Source organism: Folsomia candida, unplaced genomic scaffold, assembly GCF_002217175.1.
Source record: "Folsomia candida strain VU population unplaced genomic scaffold, ASM221717v1 Fcan01_Sc004, whole genome shotgun sequence".
NCBI classification, from domain to species: domain Eukaryota; kingdom Metazoa; phylum Arthropoda; class Collembola; order Entomobryomorpha; family Isotomidae; genus Folsomia; species Folsomia candida.
Window position 1 is genome coordinate 7,340,952 of NW_019091196.1, and position 21,934 is coordinate 7,362,885.

The 21,934-nt window shown below is 40.5% G+C and overlaps 3 protein-coding genes across 3 annotated transcripts; all 3 read left to right on the forward strand.

The window, feature by feature from the left end:
* The first annotated feature begins 105 nt into the window (after positions 1-105).
* Positions 106-2,090, forward strand: LOC110848546 (homeobox protein 2). Its single transcript, XM_022095793.2, has 6 exons — positions 106-491; positions 575-650; positions 764-907; positions 981-1,016; positions 1,121-1,192; positions 1,272-2,090. Exons 1-6 carry the CDS (start codon positions 350-352, stop codon positions 1,915-1,917), a joined length of 1,116 nt encoding a protein of 371 aa, XP_021951485.1. The 5' UTR covers positions 106-349; the 3' UTR covers positions 1,918-2,090.
* Positions 2,091-5,545: 3,455 nt separating this feature from the next.
* On the forward strand, positions 5,546-11,842 carry LOC110849387. Its single transcript, XM_022096791.2, has 5 exons — positions 5,546-6,435; positions 6,526-8,520; positions 8,983-9,027; positions 9,542-9,628; positions 11,328-11,842. The coding sequence occupies exons 2-5, from the start codon at positions 8,458-8,460 to the stop codon at positions 11,697-11,699; spliced, it is 567 nt and encodes a 188-aa protein (XP_021952483.1). The 5' UTR covers positions 5,546-6,435; positions 6,526-8,457; the 3' UTR covers positions 11,700-11,842.
* Positions 11,843-13,057: 1,215 nt separating this feature from the next.
* Positions 13,058-15,215, forward strand: LOC110848506. Its single transcript, XM_022095739.2, has 6 exons — positions 13,058-13,218; positions 13,317-13,484; positions 13,575-13,926; positions 14,001-14,199; positions 14,270-14,505; positions 14,579-15,215. Exons 2-6 carry the CDS (start codon positions 13,330-13,332, stop codon positions 15,092-15,094), a joined length of 1,458 nt encoding a protein of 485 aa, XP_021951431.1. The 5' UTR covers positions 13,058-13,218; positions 13,317-13,329; the 3' UTR covers positions 15,095-15,215.
* Positions 15,216-21,934: the final 6,719 nt, after the last annotated feature.

The window sequence follows — 21,934 nt, forward strand, 5'->3', positions numbered from 1 at the left end:
TGCGTTTCCATTTATCTTTTTGATATTGGCCTGGTTGAGCATTATGCAGTATGGCACGAGTACCTAAAACTATCCATCCAAAGATAAGCGCAGACGGTATATACCATTCGTTCCTTCTTGACTTTCCACACGATTTAATTTTCATTTAACCTTCTCCATTATATTATCAGGAGCCGTGTCTCTTTCTTACTTCCTTTGATCCCTAAAGGTTCCAGTGGTACGTGGTTGAGGTTCAAATTACTTTTAGAGAGAGAGAGAACGGGCAGGATTTTATTGCCCTCTGGATTCTTTGGAATCGCATCATTTTCTTGTGCTTTATTTCGCCAAGTATTGATTAATCTTGGTGAGAATGACGGTGGGAGGAGGGGATAATCAAACCGGGAGCCAAGGTCGCAGCCGGGAGTCGGAATTCGAACAACGCGTCGTTCTGGACACGAGGCCGTGTTATGTTAGATACTCGCTGCGAGGGCTTGGCGTATTTTCAGGGACACGTATGTAATTAAGACTGATTGCATTGCAGTATTTAAATGTTAATTTAATTGTTAATCCAATTTTAAATGTGTTAAAAATTCAGTATGCCTTGTTCTTGGTGTTTTGAACCTGATATTTCATTGGTCTTTTGTCTGCATCTTGTTCAGCATTTTTCAAGGGTAAGTTCAACGCATAATTTAAATTCGTATGTTATAGAATTATGGATTTGCATACTTGGTTTGGAATAAATAATATTGTGAAAATCTTAATTCACGTTTTTTAACATCATCAGAATACTTGGGTTCTTCGTCGCCACGACGGAGGCGGCGGGAGGCAGTGTGAGAATTTGCCATTGCATATTTCTCAATCGCTATCCAAAATGTTCGGGTTGGGTGGAACGACAGCCTCCTTGGGTCAAACCCATGTGCTACATGTTGTAAGTGGGGATATAAATCAAAAGCAAAATTATTTCGTAATCAGGATCGTCATGATAAATCTTTTTTTTTTAGGATTCCGCTCCCCGGGATGATATTTTGTACGACTTGGTAAAGTTGCATATGTCAAATATCTGACATTAGTATATGAATTGTCCTCAATATATGCAGGCCAGTAGATAATATGCTAACAACAATTATTCTAATACGTTCAGGTACACTTTTTTCGGTGGAGGATTCGTCCTTTTTACCGGAGTTGCATACATCGTCAGTTTGTGGAGACAGGAGTAAGTTTTACTAACTAAACTGCACGTAAATCCTTAAAATTTTGAAATATGACACTTGACAATCTCCTGTTTTTTCCAGTCCACGAACAATAAACTCTGATTCGACCCCTGCCCCCGGAAACAACTCCAACATTTCATCACCAATGGGCAACAACAACAACAACCACAACAGCAACACAATGTTTCCAAAACACACCAATAACACCAACGCCTACGCCAACAATGCCACGACCTCGTCGTCCCCCTCATCCTCACAACCAAATCGACCAACAATTATCGACATTCGCCAAAACAACAACGCCACAACGACTAAAAGTTCGTCCTCCACCGGCAAAGTTTCGCCTCTCAATCCTCTCGCAAGTTTGTCCAACTACGATTCAAACTCGAAAGGAAATCATCACAGTTCTGGTTACGCTTACGACGGCGGCGAAAGCGGTGAAAGCGGTGATCGGTATGAGAACATTTCGGTGATAAGTGGTCAAACGAAGAACACGCGGACTCCGACCACCGCGATGGAGATGGATTGGCGTGGTGACGCCAAGAATACGAATTCCTTCTACACCAATGTCGCCTTGAACGATGATGATGACTTCGGTAGTCGTGGTGCCGGAGCCTTTCCGGACAATAATCCCTTCGTAGTGCAGACTAATCCGGGGAGAAATGTGCAAAAAGTGACGAGGCCGAACAAGCCGGGCTACGATGATGACAACGAGGCAAACTGTTAAGAAAATGTATAATAATATACACACAAATATATGTATAGCCAGTCCAGTCGCCTAATTTACACATCCCGCCTAGTCGAAAAAGCATGTAAATATTTGTATTCGAGTCAAAGTGGATGTATAATTCAGAACTTTTGTATCGTTAATAAACACCCCTTGGGACATAATTACATTAAGCTTTTTGACATCTACATACCATCCTCGTCACTCATCCTTCGCCTGTCCTGGTAGGGCTCTCGTACTACAAAACCTTGCCTGATTTCCGAGTAGTAGTCGTATTCATATTTAGATGTAAGAAGAGAAAGTGACTGACTAAAAGCTACATGCGTATGAAGTTAGCCGCATGAACAGGGATCTCTCTATATTAGGCAGATTTGCTCTACACAAGTCGGTTGGCTGGGTGCAAATCTATCTACTCTTGTACACATTTATTTGCTCAGTCGGAGCGAGAGAGACGGTTTTTGATTACATAAACATTTACGGAAGGCAAAGTACATAGAGTTAAACAATAATAAAATAAGCCAGCCAGCCAGCCAACTTTCTTGCTACGAAGATTATGATGCATACATTTTGTTTGGTAGATGATGGCGAAACCGACGGGTTGACAGCATTTCAATCTGGGAGACAATTCCTACGTACTTGTTGTGCATTGTTCTCTCGGCGGAGATATGCAATTATTTAGGAATGGAGGCGATTTATATCAGTTTGCCTTGTCAAATTTGCATGCCGTTGACAGCTTGTCGGAAAAATAAGTAGCCTGCTTGCCTCTTCGTTTGATACTGTTTCCGCTATTTACCTTGCCTCATGGAGGAGGATGCCACTTTGTATTTGCTTTTATTACACGTGCCGCACTTTCGACATACAGGTTTTGAGCATGTCGTCATAATAAATATGTTCAGAAAATGGTTGACTCGTTTTCTGAGGGGAAAGCAAATTGAAAGATGCACACACATCTCGTTCTAAACTCGTAAATAAATAAATAAATAAGAGATCTATGTATCTACCGTTGACAGTTTAAGTTTGAAAGTTAAAAGGGAGAGAACGTTGATGATCGACTTTCTCTGAGGAATGACAATATTATCGTGAAAGACAGAACTGATACGTACTTTTGGCTGGAAAATATTCTCCTTGTTGATGTTGGCTCGACTTTCTCGGTGACTTTGACAGTCGCTATGTTCTATTTAACCCGTTATTTTTGGCTGGTTGCTGGCTGAGATGACTTAGAAATTTCCCGTCTGTAACAACTCGCCCAGAAGCAACAAAACATCGTTTTCATCTCCTAATGATTACTTTCCTTTCACTTTATGTGGTACTTATCTCTCTTTTTCTTACTTAGGTATGTACTAGATCCATTCCAACTTGGATGGGATGAGATGGAGGATGACGGATCAATATGTATCTAGTATCCGAGTGAAAGAGACGACACAAAATAATATCTGTATGCAGCAACATTCTGCACTTTCTCCAATAAAATGAGACGGATGGAAAAAAATCACAGACTTTCTCATCCGTGTAACAACCCCCTCTGGATCCAACATTGTTCAAGATTTATGTACAAAACGAAAACAATTTACATAACCAACCACAACCACACCAATATCGCCACATGTTTTAGACAAAGTTTAAAAATTTTTCCGCCACCCAAGTTTTCGAGGAGACAGTTGCTTTTGCAAAAAAAGAGAAGAAAGTCTGAAAAGTTTTAACTTTTTTAAACCACCACCGATTTACCTGTCCTTGCTCCAGCTCTTGACTCTAATCCACTCTTTGGTCGCCTGTCTGTGCGCTCTTTATTTAAAAGTAAACTTTTCTTTGAGTTTGGTATTGGATGGACCGACCGACCGTCACTTGGTTGATATTTTACTTTGAGGGGGACGAGGACTAATGTCATTGACGCATCAAATCTAGATCACCTCGACAGATCTGGTTCAACTTTTTGATAAAATAAAGTAAATCAATTTTCAAACTTCTTTCCCTAAAGGGTAAGGTGAGTCAAGGAGGAAAAAAGGACGCCCAGAGTCCACTCCTCGAGTGATTCGATCATTTTTTTTATAAGAAAAAACTAAATTGGAGGAGAGAAAAAAGACAGAGTGAAATTGAAAGTTGGACTGATCTCTCTCTGAAGAAAGTTGTAATAAAACCTTGGCTTTCACTCACTCAATCAAAAATTCCTGAAAAAAATCCTAAAAAGTGAGTGGATCAAGAAAAACTCTGGCAAAAGCGGAATCAATCATACATCTATTCGTTCGTTTGTCACCTGAATTGAGGAATTGTCTAATGTATGAAATTGTGGGTGATTTGGCTGCGCTGCTCCTTCTGACGGAAAAAGTTTAACTTTTAGGCATTCTTTCTTGGGCTTCTTTTTATCTCGAGAATTATTTGCTGATGGCTCACTTTCTCATTTTTTTGGTGGGTGCATTCTTCTCTTTTTTAGCTGTCTATGATTTATATGCACATACGCACCACCACCAGTCTGACAAAAAGTAATCCATCCCAAAACTCGATATGCTTGGTTTAATATTGGCAAATTCTTATTTTTATGGGTTTCGTTGATCGTAAAAAAGTAAAGCACTTCATTATTTGCCGACTTTGAGCGGAGCAAGTCTTCATTTCATCCTTCCATCCGGCAGCAGATATGGTATCGCGTCTCAATTTCTGAAGGAGAAGGAGGAATGCTAAACAAACATCACACTACGAACCAGCAAAAGCGACGCGACTTCTTCCACATCAAAAGCTGTGGGTTCCTCGCCGACCGACCTAGAAAGTCAGGATAAAGATATCGCTTCATACTTCCATCAGTGAATGCGATGCATGTTCGCTTAATAAAAAAAGCTGAGACATGTGCGTGGCTAGGTTTTGCTGGTCTGGTGGTAATAATAAGTGTACGATATGCATATACCACTTTATCAATACAAACCCAATTTCCCTACTGCTACTTGTTATTATTAAGCGTTAATACATTTTCCTTAGTTGGGTAGTGGAAGGAAATTGTATGAGTGATGGGAAAAGAAGACGAGAGAGAGAGAAGTTGGCATTTCGATATTTTCACGTGATATTGATATTCAAGTAAGTAAGTAAACGAATGAAATGAATATATGCCACGAAACGACGTTTATATGAATGAATCGATTTCTTGAAGCTTACTTAAATATTAGATTTGATATTCTGCTTGCTTCTGTCTGTCCCGTTCTAATGATGGTATGACGATTGCCAAGAACAAGGCCGCTCGTAGGAGGAACATCCTCACGGTATGTATGCGACGAATACCTTAATTGGGACTTCTCCACACCAGGTAGGTGACTAAATGAGAAGAAATTCGTTATGCAACGTGTTTAGTTAGTGGAGAACACGCAGAATTTTGAAAACTAAACTATTCATTCAGCAATAAATCTTTTCTCGGTCAGGATTGGATTTTGTTGTGCGTGATTTGGTGGAACTTTCTTCCTACGAAAAACCGCAACCAATCGAATCAAATCGTACAATAATACAATTTTCTCTCTCTTATATAACCACAGGGCTGGATAGAACTTCATATATACGACTTTTACCTGCAGTGCTGCGTGACTTGATGATGGTTACGTTCGTCGATCGGTTCACAAATTTTTTGGCTATTTTGAGCAGTGAGTGAAAGTCGGGGTCTAAATCTGAGCCGGATTGGATCTCGACCAGTAAACCGCAAGACTTGTGACGAACGAACGAACGTACGAATTGAGGATGGAAACATTTCTTTGTCCCGTGTGGAGTGATATCCTGTGTACTTTTGACTTGTTGGTTTTCCATGTCGACTCGAACAAGTTTTGACTCATAGACATGTGACAGATTCGAGATCTAACCAGGTCGGCCTTGTTATTGGAGGGGGATCGAAACTCAATTAGTTATCGATTAGTTAGTGGAAGTGTTGGCAAGTCGGAGGGACGGCCTCTCTCCAAACTTGGTTTATTTTCCTCAAGCAATAATTCATTGTTATGCCGTGAACAATGCCAAGAATATATTTATTTACAATACAATCTTCTTATGTGAGAGATAGATAAACGAGAACGGTTCCTATTGTGCAGCCGTTTTCATATTATTTTCATCATCTTCAACAAACCAATTCAGTCCGACGACGACGTCACTCATTTCCGGGAGGACAGAGCAGGACACACGCTCCATTGAGTTGTCCTTGTTAACTTGTCTATCTCGAAATTTCAGTCCGGTCCACCTTTTCTCTGCCTCACGCCAGAATACCTCGCAAAGTGTCGTCATCATTATTACGAGAGAAATATGCCTTTCACGCCAAAAGTCAATTCTTTCCCCATCAAGGAACATAATACTATCCATCAAGGGAAAGTATGCCATAGTTTTGAATCTTGGTTTAACGTGGGATTTTTTTTTCTGAAGGCGCAAAAAAATACGGTCGGGCCAGACTTTCGTATATATGCAGACTGCACATTATGTTAAGTCTATATCTCCCCTTGAAGGGTGACTTTCTCCCGAAAAATCACCTATTTCGGAGGATATTGCCTCTTCACGGTGATAGTGATGGTAATAGGACCCATTTTTCCGGCGACAGCGATCGAGCATGACCTATTTTTATATAAATAACGAAATCAATTCTTGTTGACTTGATCGCAGACGGAATAAGAAGAGTCAAGGAGGACAAGACAAAAAAACGAAGAAATTGTGTTGTGAAGGCATGTTGTCTGGTCCAGTGGAGTGAATGGCTTGCCTCGCACTATAACTGACTGAATCTCGAAATATCTAGGAGCCCAACTACTACTACCAAAAATGGTGAAAGTGGTCGTTTCCACTCGGCAAACTTCTCTACTAGTGAAATGCTCATCTTTTCAATAAAAGTGGTCGAGTTCTGGAGAAGAGAGAGGAGTGAGTTTTGGGTCTGCTGGGTTTTGCCTACCCACCTTGGTTTTCGTCCTACTACTTCTTGCAGGTTTTATCTCTGGAGAAAGCCAGTCTCCCTCGAACCACCACCAGCCAAGTTCCCAAAGAGGAAATCACCAAGCTCTCTCTACGACTTGTTCAACTTGTCCCATTTTGCTCGAGCTCTGGTCGTGGGGGAAATGAACGTATTGAAGAATCTCATCCCGTGGTAGGAAGGCCGACCGACCGACATATCGTCTCATGTCGTTCAAGAGTAGTGGAGTTTTAGAACAGTGGTTTTCCTAGCTGCTGCTTGGCTTGGCTAAGTGGACCACGTCCAATAATACGGGGAAAGTTTGTTTGTGTCTTGTCCTCTTGTCTCTTGGCACGAAGTTGAGCTTGGACAAATATCAGAACATTTCTCGAGTTCTCGAGGACAAGAGGAGGAAGACCTGTCGTCTCGTGAGGTTAAGCCGTATCGACACGGAGATATATACTTATCTACAAGTAAGTACTGTCAACCAAGCAACCACGGTAGCGTGAGACGACAACGACGTGTTGTGGTGGTGAAAGTGGTGGTATTTTTTTCTTTCCTGGGCGAGGAAAAAGTGAGAGAATTTTTGCTACCACCCGTCATCGGAAGTGAGACTGGTTCGTGCTCCCGATATTTATCAGCAGGCAGGCAAGCCAATTATCACAAGCGAGCGTGTACGTCTGGCAAGCAAAATCTGTACAAGAAAACTGCGAAACGGTCATCATCGCCTAACCAAAATTGAATTTAATGCCGGCCAAAGTGCTGTTTTGTTGTTAAGATAAGTGTCGTCTTTCCCACTTGAGGAAGAAAGATTACGAAATCCTTTATGACACTCGCCCCTCGACGACAACGACGTTGAATTACGGGTCCCCGGGCAGCATAATAAAAGTGTCCACGCCACCGCAATTACTTTTCCTCCCAGAACTATACCTACATAATAACATCAGCCAGCCTTCCCAGCACCCTGCCCACTTTGACATCAAATTTGAGACGAGAAAATCCATCTCAAAAGTTACCACCACCGAGCGACACGACGAGTGGTGAAAAGAGGTGACGTAACTCTTCAAATTTTGTGGTTTTCTGCTGCTGCTTTTACGGACTCATTCAAATTCTAATTGGCTATTAACTCTGTCTCGGAAAGTGTCAAGCTGGCTGGTAGTCGGGAGGAGGGGGGTAAGAGAGAGACTGACTGAGAAATATGGGGGCACACACACACATGCAGCACTTCTCCGAACAATGACAATCTTGACAGGCAACAAGTTATTTAATAAAGTGAGGCAAATAACGGGGACGACGAGAGACAAAGTGGGGGTGATTAGAGGTGGTAGGTGGGTGTCAAGTCGTGTTAGCTTTCTTATCCAATCCACTCACTTCCCCCAGCGAGGATAAGGTAATAATGGCTCCTCGTAATGGGATCTCTACTTGTCTGGATTGATTAACCGGAATAGACGTCTCACTTAGGAGAGAGAAATCCGCAACAAGAAATCGTCTCAAATTTTCCCCACTCTAACCAGATTTTGACTCTTTCAATCAAGGCGAAATGGAGGCTTTTACTTATTAAGTTGTCGGGCGAACTGATTTACCCGAAAATTTATGACACGGTCGAGATTGTTCGTTGTATATATTGTACTTAAGAAATAATACTGCAGAAAATAATGTGCTGTCGGTGCTGTACGACGTTGAAGGTTGCGGGAACTTGGGGGGCTTCCATACACATTGTAAGTAGAGAAAATTTGGGATTAATTTTACCCAATCAATCATTAATTCACTTCATCATATGACAATTCCTCGTGGAGGATAAAGTTTTTGGGGAAAATTGCCCTCATTTCATCAAGCGAGAAATCGTGTACATTTTCACATGTGTATATTAATTGAGGAAATTAACCTTCGTAGTTCAGCGTTCCATTCGCTGACTGACAAATTGAGCAATGAAATTGAAGGCCTTTCAATTCATTTAGTCATGTGCATACGAGCACTGTTATTAAGCAGTTGGTTTGGTTGTGCGTACATCTGGCCCAACCAAACCAACTGCTTAATAGCGTAAAAAGTGAAAGTGAGTGATGGATCGGGGGCAATTTTAGCAAAGATCGAACTCTAACTTTACTGGCATATTATTATTGACATGATAAAACGAAACGTGTTTATTATTTCTTACGTCTTGTCTTTCTTTTCCCGTCCAGAGCGTGGGGTTGCTGCTGCTAATTGTGTACTTCGTGATTGATGAGGTATGTAATCCAAACTAAGACTTTCTTAATCTCTTCGCCTCTCCGACTTTCTCTCATTTTGTATCTTTCTCTTTCTTCCATTGAAGAACTATTTACTACGTCTCCTCTCGAACAGACACATCTGTAATCTTTGCTTCCTATCTCGTGTTTCCTGTCGTAATCTGACTTTCACTCTGGAAGCCAAGCCACATCCTAAAGGAAACTTGTAACTAATTGAAGGAGGAGAGGAATAAAGCTCTCTCTACCACCCACGAGAAATGAGATATGGATGCTGGCTGGCTTCTCACATATTAATAAATCACTACAAGAATTAATTAAATTTGAACCATCTCTCTCTCTCAGAGGAGGGAAGCAAAACCGTGTTTTTGGAGTCATACACAAAATTATTATTATTTGTAGTGTGAACAAATTACCAGTTTCCTTTCGCCTAGACCGACCACATACATAAGCTCCCATGTTGATGATAAGTAATAAATGTACCGCAAATACATAACTTGCAATGAAATTATTTCAGGATTTGGGCGACTTTGAAATTCCCTACCTCGTCTACATCGGGCTTCTCGTCCCCCTCGGGGTCATAATTCTACTCTCTGTTTACAAGGTAAATAAATAAATGTGTGTGTAATTACATAGTGGCAAATGATAATTTTGATTGAGGGGTGCACAATTTTGGGAAAAGTTGGTTAATGGGTGTGGATTATCGGTGGGGGAAATTTTCTACTCCGACCATAACTTATCATCATCATACACGAATTTGCGTGCGAGGAGGATGGTTTCTTCTTTTGCGAGGAAAATAAATGGTGTTGGTCTCGTGGAAAGTAAATTAATGAAGTTGTTCTTCTTCCATCTCGGTTGTCTGGCAAGTGGCATGGCTTCAATCTCACATTCTTCTTCCTCCTCGACTTTCTCCCATCTCACAGTCACAGTGCATACGAAGTGGTTTGGCTGGTCGTAGTCGGTTCCGTCGTCGTCATCCAAACCATTTTTTAATTACTTTAATTTACGTCATCTCACCCAACCCGACATCCTTTCTGCCTTCGCCTGTGGGTTCAGGATGCCGGAATGAATTCGATTTCTAGAATACTTGAGACTTTGGAAAGGCTTCCGCTTTCTCCTTGACTTTGCTTGTTGTCGGTGTGGGCTCTTTACGTTTACTTAAGAGAGTGGACTGAAATGAAATCGAGCCTAATTGTGTTTATGCACATCTTCTTTAAGCAATGCCAACTTTGCGTCTTTTCCCTGATGACGAAGTAAAAGTAAACTCTACTTTATTTTCGTGACATTATTTTTCAGGGACAAGGTTGGATGGGAGACAGTTTTCTTCCTACTTAAAAAGAAAAAGTTGCCCCATAATCATAATTCGAGGAGAGAAATTTGTCGTGTAAGACACACTTTTTCAGAGGAATATAAGAACCCACATTAACAAATCTCTTGGGAAATTATCCAAGTAGAGAAATTAACGGACTGGTTATATTATTTATCTGGATAGGAAATAAGTGTACAAATAAAGTAAAAAATGTTTAGGGTCATTTCAATATTTTTTGTAAATTCTTACGTCATTCAAAAAAAATTATATTTGAAATTAAATTTTACTCCGCAAAAGAAGAACGAAAATGCAAATTTAGTCGAGAGAGATTCCTCTCTTTCTCCTTCTCATACTTGAAGCTGTCGTTTTCTATTGACGTCTCTGACGTGTGTATAACCGAGAAAAAAGTCTACTACCCATCACCCGGCCAAAAGTCTGAGAATACGAAGATCTGTCTTTTCTCCGTCTTCTTTGAGTTTTGACTTTCTCTTCTTTGAGCCGACCTACACCACGCCATGAATGAGTATGGATGGTGATACTGACTTTTGAGCGAGCGAGCTTGTCTGACATGGCAATCTTTTTTATTAAATGTCATCATGTTTGAGAAAGAAGAAGAACGTCTCGGACGGATGAGCTAGTAAAAAGTCCTCTCCGAGCAGTTGGTCTTTTCAGGTTTGGATGCGAACAAAAATTGTATTTCGATCCATAGCCGAGGAGAAGGAGAAGAAAGCAATTTCAATTCATGAATCTAATTAACACGCCAGTTCCAAATTGAATTCACGACTTTGTCTAGTTCAGAAGAATGAAATTACAGTTCTCTCTTTCGTGTGGAGATAAATTAGGGTAAAAGCTAACAACAACTTTTCTTTTCTTGGTTTTTTTCCTAGTCTACATAAATACACGTAGCTTGCACGCAATTATGCATAATGGGGAAGGATGTGAATTGTAAATGCAATTATTTATGTACATACTTACTTTCTCTCTATTTTTGCAGGAAATTGACTGGCTCATCCGCGGAGTGACTTGGTTGTTCATCCTGACTCAAATCTTCGGCTTTGGCGTTCGTATCCTAGTTCCGGCACAGACGACGAGTTGGACCATCTTGCAAAGAATTGCGGCCCTTTTCACGGGAATTTTATCATCCGCGATCTACTCAGCGATTCTTATCTTATTCGCGAGAAAGTTGAGGAAGGCGAAGAAAGCGGCTGCCCTCGCGGCGGCTGATGCGGCTGCTGCAGCGGAAGAGGAAATGATGGGTGGCGATGGCGAAGGGGACGATGGCGATGATGTCGACGGTATTGCGCCAGGACCGAGTAGGGGAGGATCCGCAATTGAGCAGGATCGCAGAAATGTGGTGGATAGTTAAGAAGTGATTATGGAAAAGTGATGGAGTGAGTTTGAATGAAATTTTAACCCTGTTTATACACTGTGTATGCTATACAAACATGTCATTATGTAAATGTTATGAATAATAAATAAAGATAAATATGTATGTGTACTGATCACTGAGCTGAATGTTGTTTTGATGAAAATTAATTGTGCATGATGATGATAAACATGACTAAAAATAGTTCTTTTTAAACTGTGCAAACTTTACAAAAGGTTAGAAAGAGAAAACTTGTCTAAAAATTATTCGCATCCGTAACTCTTAGGAGTAGAAAGCTAAGGAGTAGAAGGTCACTACTTGTCGGGCCCCGATTTCGATCTCCTTTGGATATGTTGTAGTACTACATGAGTGTAGAAAAAGTGAAGGAGGGTTAGACTCCATGAGCCCATTTACGCCCGCCACGCCCCCTCGAAGGCGCCTAAACCCCCAGAGTTGCCGCACTAAAATCATCGCCAAAAATCGAGTTTTGGTCAGATTTTCAAAAAATTTACATTTTTGTTATCCCAGATAGTTGCTCTATCATATCCAATAGCAAACTCAACTTTTTTGAAATTTCGAAATTTTTCAATACATACCCTTGGTCAGAAAATCTTCGAAAATATTGAAAATTTCAAAAAAGTTGAGTTTGCTATTGGATTATGATAGAGCAACTATCTGGGATCACAAAAATGTAAATTTCTTGAAAATCTGACCAAAACTCGATTTTTGACGATGAATTTAGTGCGCCAACTCTGGGGGTTTGGGCGCCTTTAAGGGGGCGTGGCGGGCGTAAATGGGCTCGTGGAGTCTAACCCTCCTTCACTTTTTCTACACTCATGTAGTACTACAACATATCCAAAGGAGATCGAAATCGGGGCCCGACAAGTAGTGACCTTCTACTCCTTAGCTTTCTCTCTTTTTGTCCAATTAATAATTGAGAATCCATCTTGACGTGGGTAAACTTTTTAATTGTGACGTATATGACATATATGAGTTACTTTATGCATATACATATCTCCCAAAATACATACGAGAGGTCGATTTACTTTGACATCCAGCCAAGCGTGAAGGAGGACTTTATTCTTCATTTTATGGTAAAAAACGAATGATAACACTAGAAATGAGACCTTCATGTTCCATCCACTTTCTTCTCTTATCGCTCATCTCACCCCATTTACTTTAGACTGGATGGCTGAACTAAAGAAAAATGCGATAAATATAGTTGCAAAATGAAGCATATTTTTCATGTCGTTTTTGCAAATGCCAAATATTTATGCCGTTTTTGCAAATGCAAAATATCAAGTTGAAACTTTTGACACTGCATGCTCAATGCCTGATTAACCGCCACCTGTCATCCAGGCAATCAGGCATGCAGATCAGCAGCATGGTTTACTTCGCTCGTTCTCTTTTACTCTCATTTCCGAAATTATTTTTTGCGTATATTTTACTAAAATTGATTGATGTATTATTGCTAATTAATTAATTGAAGTTAGATAGTCGAAGCAAGTGGGAACGAAAGGTGAGTTGTGAAAATACGTGAATTTGTAGCAACTTTTCTATTTTTAAGTATGATTAATAATTTCATATTTTGTTTTATTTTATTCTTTTTTTGTGGAGTGACCCTGTGAGGATGATTATCACGGCCAAGACGATTTACCGGATGTGGGCTGCAGCGACGGACGATTTTGAAAGATGCATTGGACAGTTCCTAAGCCAGCCGGGGATTACATTTCAGGATTTCTGCGCTGTGGCGAAAAGAATGAAGATTGTGCTGGTCATGAATGCGTAAGTTGTTAATAGTTTATTTTCTACATTAAATTGAAATGGTGCAATTGTAAGTGATGAATAAATGAAACTTTTCCTATTAATTGCAAGATGCGTCGGTCAAGGGATATACCGGCACGAGCATTACGCCATCTTCTCGAGGATAATGCTTGATGCTGCGACCCAGTTCTGGACCCTGCCTCCAGTTGCTTGTGCTAAGGACGGAAATTTGGAACTGCGACGACGTCTGGGTGGATTTTATTTGGCTTACCTGCTCTGGCACAAACAACCTTACGCGGGGGTTACTCCCATCATTTTGAAATCTGACGACATGGATGATTTACGAGAATGGTTTAAACTGGTCGAGTTAATTGAAGACGATGATACTCGACTCTCTATTAAGATGATGATTCACCAGCTGGCGATGACAGACGGGTTTCTGTTATCGGCCTTCGATATTGAGGTAAGAACACAACAATTATTATAAATGTTATTTTTTTATAACAACCTTGCTATTTTTATATTCTTAATAATTAGTATGACATCCACCTGGTCCACCGAACCGTGCTCAACATGATAAACAATCAACTGGTAAAATATAGCAGGACCGAACGAACGGTACAGGATCAACTGGCATATGGTACGACCTGGCATACCATGGCACCATCCATTGATGCTCATTGTGAACTTCAGAGATGTTTCATGCAGTGCTTAAACTGCGCGACGAAGCCAACATGTAAGGAGATGACTGCAAAATCAATATTAATAAAAATGAGACTTGAGTAAATTGGATTTTTATGGTCTAGGTCTAGGAAGAGTTCGTGCTTCGAAGACTTCGAAGCACGACGCCGAGGTCAACAAGGACGAGGTGAAAACCTGCTTGGAAATGTTGGCTGGCGACACAAACATGGCGAACTTGATGTTGGAGGTGGCTGATGCGGTGGATGTCATGGCTCGTCAACCGATCCTCACCATTGGCAAGCTTACGTTGGATAACATTGTATATCATCGAATGATGGGCGAATACCGGACCTTCCTTAGGGTGAGTTGCTAATATAATGCTCGTACAATCTACTATATAGTTTGATTGTGTGGGATTATTTTTATTGAAATAGCGGTTGGAGAAGAAAATTTTGCGAGGGCGGAAGAAACCTGCCAGTGAGTACATTAAAGCTGGCAGCTACTGGGGAAGGAAGAAAGAGGTCGACGAAGGAAGAGATCCCGTAAAACGCGGTCCAAGGAAAGGGTACCCTCGAAACATCTACATCTGGCTTCACGACCTTCCCTTCAGCTTTGATCCAGAAAAAGAGTCGGAAGAAGAGGCAAGGGCTAACGCAAATGCAAAATACAACGCAGCTGTTAAAAGGGCACAGGCAAAAGCTAGGTCAGCAAAACCCAAAAACTGGAGGCCTAAAGCCAAAGTTCGGATTCCAAAGAAAAAAGCAGCGAAAAAGCCCAAACCGCGCAAAGAAAAAAAGTCGCCGGTGAAAGTTCCAAAAGCGACTCGACGTAGGAATGAAGTTTTACGTATGAAACAAAAAATGCCAGTAGAAACAGGAGGAAATGCTTTCGCAGGGAATGCAAATACGAGGCGATCATTACGTTTGGCTGCAAAAGAATTGACGGTTTAAAAAAACATGCAAAAGTTTTGAAGGCGACAAATAATTTTATGGAATTTTATGAACGTTTGTTACAGAATTTCTGTATAAAATATGAAAACCTGTTGAATAAAAGCTTTGCTTTTCAAATTTAGTTTTTAGCCCGAACCAGGGCTTATGTAATCGTCATGTCCGTCCGTCTGTCCGTCCGTCTGTCTTTCGATAACTCTCGAACGAGTTGACCGATTTGGACCAAATTTGGTACAGACATGCATCTGGGCAATGCAACGACCGAGTTCGAAGATGGGTTCGATCAAAAAAGTTTTGGACCGGTGGGGGTCATCGGAGTGGGTGGGGTATTATGCACCAAAATTTCAAAATTGTCGTAGAAAGATGAAATTTGGCGCAGAGGTTACTAATGACTCCTAATAGATAAAAATGAGTTAAAGTTGGAAAAATTTTCATCTTGAGGGACCCTAGGGGGTGACCCATACTGATTTTTCAAAATCGTCATATCAAGCTGAAATTTGGTGGAGAGGTTGCTTATGGGTCCTAATGCAAGAATATGACATGAAATTGGTATAATTTTAATCTAGAGCGACCCTATGGGTTGACCCATACCGATTTTTAGAAATTAACATAGAAAGCTGAAATTTGGACCAGAGATCCTTACTGCTTTCTCATGAAATAATACGAAGCTAAATATGAACACGAATTAATCATATGGGCTGTAAAGGCGACCCCCACTGGGAAGTAGTCAAGGGCAATGGATAGTAAATATTTTTAGAATTTGGAGCCTAGTAGTACGAAAGATTGATGCAAGTTAATGCAAAAATTAGTGTAAAATAGTAGCACATAATTTTATAGAAAACTACTGAGAAACATGGGTTTACTAAACCTGGTTCGGGCTAAGCAAAGCTGTACTGATAGGTTTTTTTTGTTTTATCTGCAACTTATTTTTGGTACAATAGATTGTCCATGATTCAAACTTATACTCAATGCAATATGCTATTCACTCATTCATGTGGAAATATCGCAATGAAGTTTAGATTAATTTTTTTTAGCCAATTTACCTACCAAAGAGATGAGTTGATATTCTGGACATTAAATGTTATTTCGACCGAGCTTTCCTAAAACGATGCAAAGAATCCTATCACTTTCTATAAATTTTCCATAGATCCTTTTCATATTGCATGCAAACTGAGCATAAACGGACGGACATTGAAATTCTTATGAAAACCGTACCTGTCTATTTCCTCACTTGCCTTTGCATCTGTCCATCACTTTTCTTTCCTCTTTCTCAGCATTTCTACCATGTTCAGTCTAAAAATGTATTCCCGAGAAGAAAGTCCAGTCAGGAATCATTGTCGATAAACACAATCGACTTCCTTCTCCCTCAATGGAACGAAAATAACAACCTTTCCTCTCTCTCGTTGAATGGATATTACACTTATCCAACGTTGAAATGATGATGCTACCGATACGAATACAACAGACTGCAAAAGAACTGTCATTTCATTTCACCTGCTGCAAATTCCTCTCGCTTGGCTTTCCCTCGTTTCCATTCTTTCAGTCAAATGCACAAAAGGGAAAGTTATGCAGTAAAAACTCTGGCTTTTCTTTCTACTTTCTAGTCTCCGCTGTAAAAGGAAACGTGTCTCAATATCTGACTGGAAGCTCAAAGCTCCTTCCTTCTCTTTCCCTCCTCGTGTTATACGTTATCAAAGAAGTGGAAGCAGTTTGTGCGAACGAAGGCAAGATCAAGAATCGCTGTGCGTGGCATGCATGGGATAGCCTGGAACGTACGAAACGTAAAGAGCTGCCACCAGCCAATCTTGATTCCTCATGGGAGAGGAACAGAAGGAAATGGTTGTAATGAATAAATGGTCCAATTAACTACCTGCCACCTCCATGAGAGAGAAAGTGAGAGAGCGAGACTTGTTGTAGGGTGGGTGCGGTGGTGGTGGTCGTCGTGTGGTTATCGTAAGTTTAGAGAGAAAGCTCCACGTGATAGATAGACATCGTGAATAATGGACAAGAGAAAGGTAGACTGTGATTAAATGTACGTACGTGCATACGAGTCAGTAATAGATCCAGGGAAAGTAAGTGGACTAGACTGGTCACCCACACGGTGTCCCTTACGAGGCTTCTTTTAAACGTATATCTCTGAATTGCATGGATGCAATGACGTCAAAAAATTTCCAATTTGGTTGAACCTGACCTGACCTTTCCTCTCCGAGTTCGAGCCTGCCTCCAGAATTTATTGGAGACTTAGTTATTTCACCTCCCCGTAATTAATCCACTCCTAATTAAACTACATGAATACTCAAAGTTCTTCTTCTTTATCCCATTCATTTATTTTAATTCCGTGCCAGGATTGCAAACCAGATTATAAATCGGTTCAAGGTTTCGTCTGAGGAGGAGGAAATACTTGAAAGTAATTTAGAACTTCCTCTCCTCCTCTTCAGAAAAGAGGAGAGAGATTCGCCTCCCTTAATCTTGATAAGCTCTCACTAATGTATACGTACGTATGTACGAACATATGTACAAAAGATTGTGAGATATTGGTATTCACATCCCTTTTTCTTTGAACTTGCAGCCCAATAAAAGCAGGAGGACATCCCAAGGCAGTATAGATTTGTGGAAAAAAACATTAATTCCGTTCCTTTACCGCAATTCAACCCAGGGAATGAGTGACTGAATTAACCATAAAGTTTTAGATACTTCCAACTTTTTGACGTTATACATATGTTATTCTTCAAAATTCCATTCAATTTTGAAAAGAAGTCTTGAAGAAGAGAGCCTTATCCTCATTAATTTTAACGACCCGTCCATCACATCATCCATGTCATTGCATGCGAATACTGCAATCTATACAATTTTACTTACTTGGATCAAATCAAATTCATCCTGAAGGATGGATGATAATAATAATACTGATAAATAACTCTCCAGCTCTTCAAAATTCTGTCTGGTTAGCGTATCCCCCTGTCACGCGTCAATTCCTCTCCTCCACAGACACGGAATCCAATCCAGCAGCATCGTAAATAGATAATTTGGAGGAATAGAAAACATGAGAGAAAGTTGCAAATAATAACAACAACAACGTGCAACACGCTTCAGTAATTCCGGAAAAAGGAGAAATATTCAAGTTAAGCCTCCAAAAAATAATATGCATCACTTCGAATTCCTCTTCATATTCATTTCAATTCCACTTTTGTGGAAAAAGATAATAGAAAAGAGGACCCGAAACTATCTGACTAAAACTCTTCCCCACAGTCTCATCAAACCGAGTCTCTCGAGTAGTTTAGTCCATAAACAATAAGGAATATTATTATTGGGCGACAAACACAAAGGGGAAAACAAAGAGAGGCTCCCTCACATACTAAATACTTACCCAAAAAGATGAAATGGAACACTTATTTCCAAGCACAACTTTTACTTTTAAACATGTTTTCCCCCGGAACGTTTATTGTTTCTTGTTTCTCATTGTAGGCTAGTCAAATTTCAAGAACTTTGAGTAAATTCCGAGCTGTTTCATTAGTAAAATGCAAAGTTCTCTCTCTAAGCAATATATTTGATCGTGTGTTCTGTTGTTCCCACGCGCGTCGGTCGGCTAGCTGTTAGTGTAATGGAAGGATTGTATTGTTCACAAGGGGGGAAAATCCTGGAATGAAAATCTCCTATTTTCAGGATGGATGGAGGGTGGAATGTACATAAGCCGTAACTTTTAACGTTTTTGCCTGCTACTTACTTTCAGAACTCCAAAATGAAATAAAGCCTCAAATGGTTATTTATTTATAATAAATGATGAAAACGAGAGTGGAAAGATGAAAGTGGGTGGGCTGCTTTTGCTGCTGTGGAAAAGTTTCTTATTTTCTTTACAACCTGCTGGCTACGTAAGTATGTAACATAACTCATCACAGAATGAAGCAAGATGCAGGTAGGAGAGAGAAAGTTGGAGAAAGTCTGCCTGCCTCAGACTCACACTCGATCAACTTTTGCTTTCTCTCTCGACGGAAGCGGATTAACTTTCCGAGAGACGATACACAACAGGATTTTGTGCAAAATGTATAATAATATAATAATAAATGCGATTGAGTTTCGAGTCGGATTTCATCTCCGGTCGTTGGAGAAGCGGAATACCTGGAATTTTAATAATTTTGATCGGCAGTCATAACATTATTATTAAAGGCAGTAGAGGGTGCATGGCGGGTGGGATGGAATTGTGTGGATGTAGTGCAAATTATAAATTATACAATATCCAGATGGGCCCTCCTGGTTGTTCCTTCTATGAAATGTTTATACCCTTTTCTTCATAAAATATGAATGAACAGCTTGTATTTACAGCATGGTCCGAGGACGAAACGACCCAGGCAAGTGGTGGTATTATTAGTATAACAAGTCGTAATCTGTATAGATTTTTACTACTGCATGCACAACCTAAGAACATCGAGAAGAAGAAGAAGAAACGGGTTGGTATTTAATAAGGGAGAAAGTTTCGGTGAAAGCAGAACTTGCCCGCATTCTCATTTACGAGAAGAACCATCACCAACAGAGGAGAAGCTCGAGGCACGAAACTTTTTGAGATTCATTTGGCAAAATAAAACAAAAAATAAACTTCTTTTATTAACATTCTGTACAAGTAGATATGTAGGAGATATCTAGTTTTTAGTTGGAATGTATGGCCATGCAGGAAAATGCGTGCAAGGCAAGAAATAATCTTGCGTAGCATGTCTCTATCTTCAGAATTAGAGAAATAACTGGCGAAATGGCACAATTTACAAGTTTTGATTATAATTTAGTTTGAAAGTAGGAGAAGAAGAAGAAAAACTGTAGATCTTGTCGTGTTCTTTATTCTGTCGTTTTTCTGGATAAGTTTCACTTTATGCATTTCTCTTTCACTTGCAAAAAAGTGGGTAAAAATGCCATTTGTTATATATTTTTCGTTGTGGAGGAACGAATTCAGGTTGGGATTTATTATACGGAGTCGTCGCCGGATGGGACTCGTTCATACGTACGACGTGTGTGAAACGGTGTGATACGTCGACACAGCCCAGGAGGCCAAATTGCAACCGTGTGACTTGGATGGATTGCATTATCCTGCAACTTTACACCTTTATAGATACGCTTGGAATGCGGGGGTGAAAGAAATGTCAACTGCTCAATCAATTACGTGGATTGAGTCACTTGACTTGAAAGACCTTTGAGACCAGGCAGAGGTGAATGGAAGTATGGGTCAGTCCGAATAAGTGCCCTTGGACATGAGGGAAACCAAGTGGACGGAATAAAGATTGTTCCCGTACACTAGTTTTTAGTGGAATGGAGAAGAAGTGAAGAACAAGGCAAGAAAATACGACCATTACGTTGATTGGACTTAATCTCCTACAAGTCCGTCGGCTTGGCAAGTTCCCACCATGCAGGAAACCCACGGGAGAGGAACACAATCGCAATCACAATCACCTGAGGAGATCAAGTCGTAGAGCGGAATTGACCATAAATTAGAAATCCCAATCTCCGCTGCTGCTTGCTTCGACTCCCGAATTCGGATATGTTTTCACCTAACCCACGCACCCACCCGGGTAGCCAGTTCAGTATTTCTTCTCTCCATGTATCCACTCTACCCGGTATCTGAGCTGCTGCACCACCGTCATGCCAAATTGTAGAGTTAGCTAGCCCTCCCCGGAAGGAGGCCAAGCCAAGCGTATGCAGACGATCCTTTGCACACAGCGGTGGATTTTTGGCAAAGGTTTCGTTAGCAAAAAATATTTGAGATTTTTGGCAAACCTGGCAATTCGTGTGGTAAGTAAAAGCAGAAATTTGTCAGAAAAACAGCCATGTCAATGCAACATGGAACCAAGTCAGGGGTGAAGATGGGTGAGTTATGTAACTTTATGTATGTACATATTTCGCATATTTCGAGACTGACGAGAGAATTTGCCACCTTGCCGTTCGCCAAATTGTTGTATGGCCCGATTTTCGGACTTGCAGTCAGTAAATGGGCGTGGGTCCGTCGGTCGGTGGTGGGCATTCAACTTGAAACTCATTTTACATACGGGACCACGATCCGTATTGCATTTTCTCATGACAATTTTCCAATAAAATTTGCTATACTTATAACGATGCGCTAACTGGAGGGGGATTTTGGTGGCCAGAGTTTCTCCCTTTATACGCCCCATTCTCCTCCAGTGTCAAATTCAACCTCGTATCTACTTATGAATTCCAAATTGCCAAAGTTTTAGCCACATTTCACATCCTAGTGTCACATTAGTTGGACTTTGCAAGTGACAAAAGGCATGAAAGCACTTTAAATGGTAGAAACTCTTTTTTGATCCTGACAAGAAGAAGGGATTACCCACTTCTTATAGAATCTTAGGACTTCTGCTCGATAATATATGGGCGAGTCGCACTGGGTTGTCACTTTGAGAAAAAAGTGCGACCTGACACATGACTGAAATAGTAATTGTGTAATTTTCTGGTAATAACGTAAAGAGTAATTTCAATTCTGCCGTCGTGAGACTCAATGCGACAGCTACTTTTGCAAATAGATATTGCGCCAATCTGTGTGCAAGGTCATGTGCAAATTCGACCTCAGGGGTGCAGAATGCAGGTGAATGCACGCTTGTACCAAAAATTCTTGCACAAAGCCAACCTAATTTGTTATTAAAACTTTGCAAAAACATGTTTTTTTACATTTTTTAAGAAACAATACAGACACAATCCCTTGATACCACTCTCCCCGTTGGCTGTCTGGCCTGCGACTCTAGCTTCTTTTGCCAATAAACCCCGGTATAGAGCTCAGAGAGAGAGAGAGAGAGAGATTCATTATTATGGCTGAAATAAAGTACCCATGCCGGGTGGGGGTATTATGCA